The sequence below is a fragment of the Somniosus microcephalus genome, chromosome 5, assembly GCF_052327205.1.
Source record: "Somniosus microcephalus isolate GS21.2 chromosome 5, FLI_Smic_1.0, whole genome shotgun sequence".
NCBI classification, from domain to species: Eukaryota; Metazoa; Chordata; class Chondrichthyes; order Squaliformes; family Somniosidae; genus Somniosus; species Somniosus microcephalus.
In genome coordinates this window covers 235,815,546-235,828,805 of record NC_140991.1, presented here as the reverse complement: position 1 = coordinate 235,828,805, position 13,260 = coordinate 235,815,546, and the positions used below count along the sequence as shown (strand labels likewise).

Here is a 13,260-nt window from a genome sequence, read left to right as displayed (position 1 = left end):
TGCATGCTGCCCAGGTGTGTGTGGGTTGCACAGCGGAATCATAGAATTATAGAAATTTACAGCATAGAAGGAGGACATTCGGCCCATCTTGTCTGTGCCGGCCGACAAAGAGTCATCCACCCTAATCTCACTTTCCAGCACTTGGTCCGTAGCCTTTTAGGTTATGGCACTTCAAGTGCATATCCAAGTACTTTTTAAATGTGATGAGGGTCTCTGCCTCTATCACCCTTTCAGGTAGTGAGTTCCAGACCCCCACCACCCTCTGGGTGAAAAGATTTCTCCTCGAATCACCTCTAACCATCCGACCAATTACTTTAAATCTGTGCCCCCTGGTTATTGACCCTTTTGCTATAGGAAATAGGTCATTCCTATCCACTCTATCTAGGCCCCTCATAATTTTATGCACCTCAATTAGGTCTCCTCTGTTCCAAAGAAAACAACCCCAGCCTATCCAATCTTTCCTCGTAGTTAAAATTCCCCAGCCCAGGCAACATCCTCGTAAATCTCCTCTGCACCCTCTCTAGTGCAATCGCATCCTTCCTGTAACGTGGTGACCAGAACTGCATGCAGTATTCTAGCTGTGGCCTAACTAGTGTTTTCTACAGTTCAAGCATAAACTCCCTGCTCTTATATTCTATGCCTTGGCAAGTATCCCATATGCCTTCTTACCCACCTTATTACCTACCTGTCCTGCTACCTTCAGGGATCTGTGGACATGCACTCCAAGGTCCCTCTGATCTTCTGCATTTCTCAGTGTCCTACCATTTATTGTGTATTCCTTGCCTTGTTAGCCCTCCCCAAATGCATTACCTCACACTTCTCCAGATTGAATTCCATTTGCCACTGTGCTGCCCACCTGACCAGTCCATTGATATCTTCCTGCAGTCTGCAGCTTTCTTCTTCATTATCAACCACACAGCCAATTTTTGTATCATCTGCAAATGTCTTAATCATACATTCAAGTCCAAATCATTGATATATACCACAAAGAGCAAAGAACCCAGTACTGAGCCTTCCAATCACAAAAACACCCTTCGACCATTACCCCTTGTTTCCTGCCTCTGAGACAATTTTGGATCCAACTTGCCACTTTGCATTGGATCCCATGGGCTTTTACTTTCGTGACCTGTCTGCCATGTGGGACCTTATCAAAAGCCTTGCTAAAATCCATATACACTACATCAAATGCAGTACCCTCATCGACCCTCCTTGTTACCTCCTCAAAAAATTCAATCAAGTTAGTCAGACACAACCTTCCCATAACAAATCCATGCTGACTGTTTCTGATTAATACCACGTCTTTCTAAATAAAGATTTATCCTGTCCCTCAGAATTTTTTCCAATAATTTTTCCACCACCGAGGTTAGGCTGACTGGCTTGTAATTACTCTGTCTATCCCTTTCTCCCTTTTTAAACAATGGTACCACGTTAGCAGTCCTCCAGTCCTCTGGCACCACACCTGTAGCCAGAGAGGTTTGGAAAATGATGGCCAGGGCCTCTGCTGTTTCCTCTCTTGCTTCTCTTAACAGTCTGGGATACATTTCATCCGGGCCTGGGGATTTATCCGCTTTCAAAGATGCTAAACCTCTTAATATTTCTGGAGTCATGAGCCAGGTGGTCAGCGGATAGCCCTTGTTGCCCAGTAGCCAACCACTGATTTGTCTTGGTGGCTCAAAGACTGAGGGAACTGCGGACTGGCACAGAATAAAAGCATCATGGCTGCTGCCAGGATACCCGGCATTCACCATCATGATGTGCTGAGCATGGTCGCACACCAACTGCACATTCAGCCAGTGGTAACCTTTGCGGTTGTGATACATCTCAGCATTTAGATGCGGCGCACGCAAAGCGTGCAATCGATGATGCCCTGCACCATGGGGAAGCCCACTATCCTGGCAAAGCCACATGCACGCTCCGCCTGCTACTCTCTGGTCAGAGAGAAGACAATGAACTCCCTCTCCTGGCATAAAGAGCGTCTGTTCCAGCATTGATGATGAAGTTGCACACTGATTGACATCGCGATCTGCCCAGTCAACATACTTCCGGTGCACACTCCTAACGCCCACCCTACCGCACGTTCACCAAGATGGCATCTGGCGCGGCACGCACCATAAGTGTGTGCGCTATGCGGATGCCATTTTCATCACCAATTGGCACCCGTAGCTCCGAAAAATCGGGTGCTATGGAGCCTAATTCCTAGCCTAACAACTCTGTTTTGAGTTATACAGAAAGGGAGGGAAACCGAAAGAGTGGAAGACAAAAGAAAGTAGAAAGAAAAATCTTTCTTCCTGTAAATGTTCCTCTGTGTGTAAAAAAAATCCTGTCTATAAGCAACACCAAAGGGTATGAACATTTTTCTGCAGGCCACAATTCACTAAACACCTTGGTGAGGGTGATAGTGTGGGCGGTACGTGCTGCACCAGCAGTATGCAGAGTAGACAGGTTGTGACGTCAGTGTAACGCTGATTTGAGGAATGACCTAGCATTTTCGACGTCGCCACTCCATTCAACCCCCTCTCCTAAACACGCACTGCTGAATGTGGGAACCCCCCACCAGCGCTACTTAAACTTGCATGTAAGCTGTTCTTTGCTTTTGTACTAGCTCTTGGAGACTTTGGCCTAGAAATTCAGTATAGCCACTTTTGGGGCGGTAAAGTCGGGCGGCCGCTAAAGTTTGCGCCTGGCGCAAAGCCGAGGCCACTTCGCCGATATTCAGTTGCATCGCCCTAAGAGGCTGCTGCTGCACTAAAACAGGCGATGCACGACTATCATTAGGCGCTAAGCCGGCAGCCCGGGGCGCTAACACCGGAAGTTGGGCGCAGGGCAGGTGCGACGAGCTGCTGATTGCCGGCAGACACTCTGGCTCCGGTGAGCTCTTAAAGGGGGAGGGTGGATTTGTTTCTTTGAAAGGCCGAGACTAGTGTATTTAGTTTGTTATGTGGTACCGTCCTCCTCCTCCTCCTCCTCCTCCTCTGTTGCAAAACGGCTGCCTTTTCTACTGCAGGAGTGCCCTTTAATTTGCGCTCCCCGCGGCCTGCATCGGCTGAGCACCGTTCGACTCAACAGTCGCTAGGGCCGCCAGGCGCACAATGGGGCGGCGCGAGTGAAGTTCCGGTTCCGGGCGCACAAAGGGCGTTGCACGACGAAATGACGTCATGATCTGCGCGCGCAGATGAGCGCGCAATGACTTTGCGCCGGCGCTAAATGTCTACTGAAGTTGGGGCGAGGCGCAGATCGCGCTGCGCCTGGGCGCTAAGCGCCTAGCGCTCGAGATCTACTCCTCCTAAGGCGCTAACGGCTGGTGCAGCCAACTGAATTTCTAGGCCTTTGTCTCTCCTTCTCCATCACTCTCCTCTTCCTGCACTGGCTCGCCAGGTTGAAGTTCTGGGTATCTGAAAGGAGAAAGGCACAAGGGTAGGGTTGTGGTGAGGGGAGGGGGAGAAAGCAAGATGTGTATGCTTACAGCATCAGCAGTTTGCAAGTGAGAAGAGATTGTGAGATGAGGGGCAAGTGGGATGTGAGAAGGAGCATTAGGTATGAGCATACCCTTATCTTCAATGGTTTCAACCTCGCCAATCGCCATGGCCTCAGTGACAGCCCCTCCAATGATGTCAAGCACAGTCACCTCCACCTGGGTCAGGATATGCAGACTTGCCTGTACCCCACCGGTTAGCAGCTGCTGCCTCCCGTTAGGCACCACCTTTCCCTGCAAGAGAAAAGGAAGTTTGTCAGTGAGTGTGGTGCAATGTGTTTGGGTGATGTGTGTGTCAGTGAGTGTGGTGCAATGTGTTTGGGTGATGTGTGTGTCAGTGAGTGTGGTGCAATGTGTTTGGGTGATGTGTGTCAGTGAGTGTGGTGCAATGTGTTTGGGTGATGTGTGTGTCAGTGAGTGTGGTGCAATGTGTTTGGGTGATGTGTGTCACTGAGTGTGGTGCAATGTGTTCGGGCGATGTGTGTGTCAGTGAGTGTGGTGCAATGTGTTTGGGTGATGTGTGTGTCAGTGAGTGTGGTGCAATGTGCTTGGGTCATGTGTGTGTCAGTGAATGTGGTGCAATGTGTTTGGGTCATGTGTGTGTCAGTGAGTGTGGTGCAATGTGTTTGGGTGATGTGTGTGTCAGTGAGTGTGGTGCAATGTGTTTGGGTGATATGCGTCAGTGAGTGTGGTGCAATGTGTTTGGGTGATGTGTGTATCAGTGAGTGTGGTGCAATGTGTTTGGGTGATGTGTGTGTCAGTGAGTGTGGTGCAATGTGTTCGGGTGATGTGTGTGTCAGTGAGTATGGTGCAATGTGTTTGGGTGATGTGTGTGTCAGTGAGTGTGGTGCAATGTGTTTGGGTGATATGTGTCAGTGAGTGTGGTGCAATGTTTTTTGGGTGATGTGTGTGTCAGTGAGTGTGGTGCAATGTGTTTGGGTGATGTGTGTGTCAGTGAGTGTGGTGCAATGTGTTTGGTGATGTGTGTATCAGTGAGTGTGGTGCAATGTGTTTGGGTGATGTGTGTGTCAGTGAGTGTGGTGCAATGTGTTTGGGTGATGTGTGTGTCAGTGAGTGTGGTGCAATGTGTTTGGGTGATGTGTGTGTCAGTGAGTATGGTGCAATGTGTTTGGGTGATGTGTGTGTCAGTGAGTGTGGTGCAATGTGTTTGGGTGATGTGTGTGTCAGTGAGTGGTGCAATGTGTTTGGGTGATGTGTGTGTCAGTGAGTGTGGTGCAATGTGTTTGGGTGATATGTGTCAGTGAGTGTGGTGCAATGTTTTTTGGGTGATGTGTGTGTCAGTGAGTGTGGTGCAATGTGTTTGGGTGATGTGTGTGTCAGTGAGTGTGGTGCACTGTGTTTGGATAATGTGTCTGTCAGTGAATATGGTGAAATGTGTTTGGGTGAAGTGCCTGCCATGGTTGAACAGCTGGCAGTGTGTACAAGGTGTAAGATGTGGGTGTGAGGCTTGCAGCAGTGGTAAGTGTGTGAGGGTGAGGTGAAGCTATGAATGTGAGGTATGAGTCGTGATTGATAGAGATTGTTGGGAGATGAGTGATGGGGGTGTGTTGCATTGAGCAGTGTGTGAGGCTAGTGGTGTAGTTGATGGGAGATGGCTACTGAAGATCTATTCACTGATCTTGACCACTCGTGTGAGGTCATTGAACTTCTTTCGGCACTGGATCCAGGTCCTCGGGGTAACACTGCTGACAATGATCTCGTCAGCTATTTGCTCCCACTACCTTCTCATTCTGTGTATAGAGGGACTCCTGACCCCCTGAGGGTAGAGGATCTGTCTCCTCCCTTCTACTGCCTGCACTAAGGCCTCTAGTTCTGCATCCAAGAACCTTGGTGCCCTTCCTATGCCTTGTTGAGCCATTTTTAACTCACAGTTGCCTTCACAAGCAGTTCCAGCAGCTGCTGAATGCAGAATGCACCTCACCTTTTAAGAGGTGCAGACTGCCTTTAAGAAGTGGAGGCTAGCTTTAGATAGAGCTAGCCTCGCATGAACTTCGTCCCCCTGCTGACTGCTCAGCTACTCAGCAGTACGCTCAGCACTGGGCTGAACGCTGCAATCATGATCATTAGAAGGCAGCACGAAGATCGTGTGCTGCCTGCATTACTTTGAATGGGCGCGGGCCGATCGTGCATCGCGATGTCGTGCCTAATCAAATTTTAGCCCAAATTTTCCTAAATTAAAAACTGACTTCTTACTATCTACAGCTGCGCCACTGGCTCATGGTGTGAAAACAAAGGAACAAAGGAAAGGAATTGAAAGATACAGACTGAAAGGGGCCATAATGAAAACATCAGCTCCCTCAACACAAGTGGATTATGACAAAACAGCTCAAAGTTATACTAAAAAAAATGAAAACGTGAAATTTGTTCTGTAAGTGATGCTACACGTACTGTGACACAGGACATTCTGCCATTTCTTTGACACTGCAAGCTGCATCTGTCAAAAGGAAATGGAAGATGTTCTATTTTCCATGCTTATAAGTTGAATGAGCACTATCAGAACAAGAGTTTAAAACAGTACCGGGTACTTAGTTTAAGAACACTTAATTTAAATTAACAGGATTATTTAGGGAAGAATATACTTCAACTCTTGAATGAAAACTTAATACTTCATTTATTCAAACCCTAAATTAATAATCCAGAATATTAAAGTGCAATTTTCCTTTCTCTCTAGTATATTAAGATACAATACAAATTCAAGGACTGCTGTTGTTGAGATGTCTTTTTTCTGCATTTTGGTTTCAAGAGACACTTGGATTATTCCATCTTTGAATTAAAGGTTGGCCCATTTAATAACATGCTGTATCTCGGTGTTTTTAAAGAATTAATCTTAAAAGACACTTTTATATGTTAGATTGATAAGGTTTATTAGAACTTGCCAAAAGTAGAAACTTTTAACATTGTTGTTGATGGTTGGTGCACATTTAATGTTAATTAATTTTAGGTGATTAAAAATAGCAAGTTCCATTAGAAATTGTAGATGTTTAAATTGCACAAAAGACATATAGTGGAATCTTGGTATGTCAAAATTAGATATATTGAATAACTTAATGTGTTGAGTTTTGGCTGATTCCCTGTCCCTAAAATAAAATATATTCAAGTAATTTGCGTTTCTACTCAGTTGGGTTCCCCTGCTGTCCTGCGATCCCAGGCTGCTACACTCGCCCAATTTGTCAGTTAAAGATTCGGTGGTGGCTTGTCCCCCCCACCCCTTGCTCTCTCCTTTCTTCAACCGTCAGTGTGAGACGGTTAAGGGCGAGATGCCGTTTTGTGAAACTAACGGCGGAACGGCACAAATCGGCCAGCAATTTGTGCCTATTTGCAATTCACAGGATATCTCTTCCACACATCAAGTTGCTGGCCAATTTGTGCATTGATAACGGCGTAGGTCATTCACACATTGTTATTTTGTCAGCAAAATCTGACCCAATATTATCTCTGTGGCTGGGTTAATCTGTTTGAATTTGGTGAGTCCAGCAGCACTGGAAACTTCAGGTCTCAGTGCTGTTCCCTCACTGGTGGGTTTCTCCATTTTCCACAGCACAGAGGCTGCCACATTGGAACAGACAAACCCAGTGATTTAGAAAAGATTAGTGCTGATTGTTCTATTTCCCGACTTTGCACTGATTGTTTCACATACTGACTGGGGGTTGGAAAGAGCTGACCGGCAGAGAGGGAGAGCAGCACTGGAGAGTAATAGGAGGGTTGGCTACCACAGCATTTCTAGCGAATGAGTTGGATTTATTTCAAACATATTGTACATACATGCAGCAGCCTGAAACAACAGGGCACCAACTCGAGGTCCGGTTATATCTTAAATTATCAATATGTCTAAGTCTCTTGCCAACCTCTTGAGTTTCAATACGTTGAGATTCCACTGTAACAAAAGGCATAGACACTGTTATGTCACGAGTCATAACGATTTGAGACCAGTCTGAGCCAGGCAGCTAATGTTTTCACAGTAAAGTAGATGAATGAGTATCCTACTTTACATATAGATTTGTCATCCTTTAATCAGCATCAGCCTGTTGAACAAGACTGTTAGCTTTATAAATGTATTGTTTCTCAGAATCTCGAGCAGCTGTTTAACAAGACTTAACCATGACTATAAATTGTATTCAATTCTTCTCAGTTTTTCTTAGGAACCATCAGGCCAATTCATTGTAGAGAAAACAGTACGGCCTACATTAATGTCATCCATAATCATAAATTGTTAGATGCAGAGGTATTCGAGTGATAGTCAACATATCAGAGAAATCATAATTTCTAAATTCTGTAGTGTTTGAGGCTACAAAAAACAATGGCCCTGAAATTCGGGTCTCCACAGGTGAGTACGCATGGGGTACTCACCCTTAAGCCCAATGGAAGTGCCGGTTTCGTGCATGCACTGCGCATACGAGGGAAACCAGCACTTCCGTTCTCCTGAAAGAAGGGGTTCGGAGGTCAAACACGTGCGCAGGAGAGGCTGCGCGTACGCATCGAACTTACGTTTTTTTTGCAGGTTTTCCCGGGAGGGTAAGCCTCCAGAAGTTAGACATGTAAAAATCAGTCGCAAGGCCTGCTTTTTACAAGGTAAGTGGTGAATTAATTAAAATTAAAACATTTTTTCCACAGATTTATTATTTTTAAATACTTTAAAGAAAGGTAAGTTTATTTTTAGCCCTGTTAGAAAATAACATTATTTTTTTCAAAAATTTAATTATTGTTTAAAATAGTTATTTCATGTAATTTATAGTTTATTTAAAAAATGTGATTTTTAAAAAAAAATTTATTTGAAGATTTAGTGATGTTTTGGGGCTTATCTATATATATAAAAGGATACTTCTGTCTGTCATTCCGTCTGTCTGTCTTTCTGTCTGTCTGTCTTGAATTAACTCGAAAGTTATAGAGCGTACCTACACGTGCGTTACGTCGAAAGAAAGCTGACGATTCCAGAACCGTCCTAAGCGTATTTACGTTTCAGCCAGACAAAAATTGCGCCCGTGGTATCCAAAAAACATTCAACATTCCGCTCATTATCCGCTCATTAGCATCGAGTGACGTCGAGGTTGACCAATCGTACGGCGGGTTGCTGGCGCGTGCGGCCGGGCCCTCCTATGGTCGAGTGACGGGACGATTGACCAATCCTACGCTTCAGTGACCTGACGGTCCACCAATCGGTGCGTGTGTGGGCGGGCCTTATCATTCTGAACCGAGGTGAGTCGCCGCCATCTTGATTCCAAACTTTTCCTTTCTTTTTCCCGCTTTCTGTGTCTTTAAAAAAAAAAGTTCCTTTTAAAACAGAAATTCTTTTAAAAAAAAGTTAATTACTTTCAGAAATTGTTTTTAAAAAAAGTTAATTACTTTCTAAATCTTTTATCTAATCTCATTAATTTCCCTACCTTTCCCCGTTTTTGCAGGTAGGCCTCTAAGCCTGGGCGTCTGTTGCCAGCCATGCTGGACCCTAGGCAATTGTTTTGTGGCAAGCTCCTCCCACCCCTCACCCCCCCCTTCGGTCTCCCCCATCAGGTGATGGTTGACCAATCCTATGGCGTGTGTGGGCGGGGCCTGATGCTTAATAAGACAGAATAAATAAAAGTTACTTTAGTCTTCGTGAGCACTGGAGTGACTGCAGCAACTATTGCAACGTAAGTGAAGAGATAGAGAATAAATAATTCAGTTTTTATATCTTCTAACTTTATATCTTCTTTCCTTAAAAAACCTTCGGTTTTCAAAAGGCGAAAGTTTTTAAAGGAAAGAAGATATAAAGTTAGAAGATATACAAAAACCGAAAGTTTTTCACGAAAGAAGATATAAAGTTAGAAGATATACAAAAGCCGAAAGTTTTTAAGGAAAGAACATATAAAGTTAGAAGATTTCCGATTTTGTACCTTGCAGCTACATTTTTTAAAAGTAAAGAAATTTTGCAGTTTTTATTAATTTTTTTTTTTCCGTGCTTCCAACCGACATGAGAAAATAGCCGCCGGCTTCTTCACGCACCTTCAAGGCTGGCCGCACCCGCCCTGAAGGCTGGCAGACAGCTTTTTTTTCTTTCTGCCCCTGCCCCCTATCCCCTCTCCCCCCCTCTCTCAAGGGTTAACCCGGCAACCGGCTCTGGAGATCGGGAGGGGAGGAGGGTTACCCTGGCAACTGGGCCCGGCCATCTTTCATCCTGGCAACAGTTCAATGCAGCAACACCACAGCGCCATATTTGATCCTGGCGGCACGACAATTTCCTCGTAACGCCATCTTTGATCATGGCGGAACTTCAATGTAGGCCCGAACAGCGCCATCTTAGTCTGGGCTGCCCGGTTTCTTCCTCCTTCCCTCTCTCCTTCCCCCTCCCTTCCTCTCTCTCCCTCCCCCCCCTCTCCCTGCCCCCCCTCTTCCCTGCGGGGCTCGCGACATCGGGAGATCGGGGGGCGGGAGATCGCGGGGCGGGGCCTCGGGAGATCGGGGGGCGGGGCCTCGGGAGATCGGGGGTGCCTCGGGAATTTCGCGGGGGTGGGGGGGCTCGGGAGATCGGGGGGGCGGGGCTCGGGAGATGGGGGGGCGGGGCTCAGGAGATCGGGGGGGCGGGGCTTGGGAGATCGGGGGCGGGGCTCGGGACATCGGGGGCGGGGCTCAGGACATCGGGGGCAGGGCTCGGGGACTCCCCCCTCCCTCCCCCCCTCTCCCTTCTCCCCTCCGCTCCCCTCCCCTCCTCTTCCCCCCCTCCCCTTCCCCCCCTTGCCCCCTCCCCTTCCCCCCCTCTTCCCCCTCCCCTTCCTCCCCCTCTTCCCCCTTCCCCCCCTCTTCCCCCCCTCTTCCCCCCACCTTCCCCCCAGTCGCTCAGTCTCTTCCCCCCAGTCGCTCTATCTCTTCCCCCCAGTCGCTCTATCTCTTCCCCCCAGTCGCTCTCTCTCTTCCTCCCCAGTCGCTCTCTCTCTTCCCCCCCAGTCGCTCTCTCTCTTCCCCCCCAGTCGCTCTCTCTCTTCCCCCCCAGTCGCTCTCTCTCTTCGCCCCCAGTCGCTCTCTCTCTTCCCCCCCAGTCGCTCTCTCTCTTCCCCCCCAGTCGCTCTCTCTCTTCCCCCCCAGTCGCTCTCTCTCTGCCCCCCCAGTCGCTCTCTCTCTTCCCCCCCAGTCGCTCTCTCTCTTCCCCCCAGTCGCTCTCTCTCTTCCCCCCCAGTCGCTCTCTCTCTTCCCCCCCAGTCGCTCTCTCTCTTCCCCCACAGTCGCTCTCTCTCTTCCCCCCCAGTCGCTCTCTCTTTCCCCCCCAGTCGCTCTCTCTCTTCCCCCCCAGTCGCTCTCTCTCGTCCCCCCCAGTCGCACTCTCTCTTCCTCCCCAGTCGCTCTCTCTCTTCCCCCCCAGTCGCTCTCTCTCTTCCCCCCCAGTCGCTCTCTCTCTTCCCCCCCAGATGCTCTCTCTCGTCCCCCCCGTCGCTCTCTCTCTACCCCCCTCCACTCTCTCTCTTCCCCCACAGTCGCTCTCTCTCTTCCCCCCCAGTCGCTCTCTCTCTTCCCCCCCAGTCACTCTCTCTCTTCCCCCCCAGTCGCTCTCTCTCTTCCCCCCAGTCGCTCTCTCTCTTCCCCCCCAGTCGCTCTCTCTCTTCCCCCCGTCGCTCTCTCTCTTCCCCCCAGTCGCTCTCTCTCTTCCCCCCCAGTCGCTCTCTCTCTTCCCCCCCAGTCGCTCACTCTCTTCCCCCCCAGTCGCTCTCTCTCTTCCCCCCCAGTCGCTCTCTCTCTTCCCCCCCAGTCGCTCTCTCTCTTCCCCCCCAGTCGCTCTCTCTCTTCCCCCCAGTCGCTCTCTCTCTTCCCCCCCAGTCGCTCTCTCTCTTCCCCCCAGTCGCACTCTCTCTTCCCCCCCAGTCGCTCTCTCTCTTCCCCCCCAGTCGCTCTCTCTCTTCCCCCCAGTCGCTCTCTCTCTTCCCCCCCAGACGCTCTCTCTCTTCCCCCCAGACGCTCTCTCTCTTCCCCCCTGTCGCTCTCTCTCTTCCCCCCCAGTCGCTCTCTCTCTTCCCCCAGTCGCACTCTCCCCCCCGTCGCTCTCTCTCTTCCCCCCAGTCGTGCTCTCTCTTCCCCAGTCGCTCTCTCTCTTCCCCCCAGTTGCTCTCTCTCTTCCCCCCAATCGCTCTCTTCCCCCCCAGTCGCTCTCTCTCTTCCCCCCCAGTCGCTCTCTCTCTTCCCCCCCAGTCGCTCTCTCTCTTCCCCCCCAGTCACTCTCTCTTCCCCCCCAGTCGCTCTCTCTCTTCCCCCCCAGTCGCTCTCTCTCTTCCCCCCCAGTCGCTCCCTCTCTTTCCCCCCCAGTCGCTCCCTCTCTTTCCCCCCCAGTCGCTCTCTCTCTTTCCCCCCAGCCGCTCTCTCTTTCCCCCCAGTCGCTCTCTCTCTTCCCCCCCAGTCACTCTCTCTCTTCCCCCCGTCACTCTCTCTCTTCCCCCCAGTCGCTCTCTCTCTTCCCCCCAGTCGCTCTCTCTCTTCCCCCCAGTCGCTCTCTCTCTTCCCCCCCAGTCGCGCTCTCTCTTCCCCCCAGTCGCGCTCTCTCTCTCTTCGAACAACAACATGCCCTCGAAAAAGCCTCGGCACCGCCGGGCACTCCAGCTAGTAGTATTTATAAGTTTGACAGGTCTTTCTGTCAAATTTATGAATGAAGCATTCCCTGCTCCGATTGGCTCTCCATGGCCCACGTGATCCCAGGGGACGCATCAAACTAACTGTGCGCCCCTGGGATACGCAAGCACTGCGCGCTGGCAGTTGGAGGAGGCCCAGGATCAGAATTCCACGGGGGCCCACAGCTCAACGGCCGGCGCGCAAGGTAAGTGCAGGTCGGGGGCTTGCACCCGTGGGAAGCCCCCGACCCAAATTTTTGGGCCAATATGTGTTACTAACTCTGGTAGAGTCAATCTGCAACTAAATCAGAGCACCTACGATCACTGCACTAGTTATAAGTAGAAAACATACAGTATAGAGGTGATAATGCTTAAGAGGTAATTTTCTGATTTTGTACTCCTGGAAGGCAGCCTCACCTGGAGCATGAAGCAGGACAATTACCTCTTCAATCACAAACCTTGGGAGTGAAATTTCTTGCCATTTTCAGTTCATTAGCAAAGTATAAAATGCATAAGAAATTTTTTAGTTGGGAAAATCATGTGGAAGCTGCCCAGTTTTAAACATTAAAATGCTTCTCCCGAGTTCCTTCACACTTTTTGAGCCTCTCCGCAATCCCATGCTGTGTCGTAACTGACCTGGTTTATATACGTAAAGTGAGGGCCAGTGGCCCCAAGCGCTCCCAGGTTTGACAATCCCAGTACACTCTGGGGAAACTTAGACTGCGATTTATAAAGTGCAGCAGCTGCCAGGATCAGCTGATCAAGGCAGAAGTCAGGCGTTTCTGAAAAAGAAGAGGCTGGAGATTTTGAATACAGATGTCTGCAGCTGGTAAATGCTTTTTTATAGCCATTTTTCCCACTTTGTCTACAGACACCATGACTTGTTTCCAAGTGCTTCTCATAGTGTCAGACCGCAGGCAGATTTTTGGCCCCCACCCCACATCACCCATAGCCACAGTGAGGGCTTCTCAGGACCGGATCTGGCATTCTCTTGTCTGCCATTATGATTGCGGAGGGGATGGAACAAAGGAGAGTTAGGCAGCATTTAAGGAAGATGCAACCTACCAGATCTTATGTTCATTAATAACTAGACATTCTTATTATGAACACAGCTAGCTTCTAGCTAGTCATTTATTCAGTACACGTTCTCTAGGTACAGTATCTGTAGAGATGCAGCATGTGTGCTCCTGTGTGCAGGCTGCCATC

At 49.1% G+C, this 13,260-nt stretch overlaps 1 protein-coding gene across 1 annotated transcript in view; it reads left to right on the top strand.

Annotated features, from left to right (window-relative positions):
* LOC147117608 (sodium-dependent dopamine transporter-like) overlaps positions 1 to 13,260 on the top strand; it is a 237,638-nt gene that overhangs the window by 110,916 nt on the left and 113,462 nt on the right. The window contains exon 15 of the mRNA XM_085989385.1: positions 2,251 to 2,343. Coding sequence (XP_085845511.1) covers positions 2,251 to 2,343 — 93 coding nt within the window. The remainder of the gene's footprint in view (positions 1 to 2,250; positions 2,344 to 13,260) is intronic.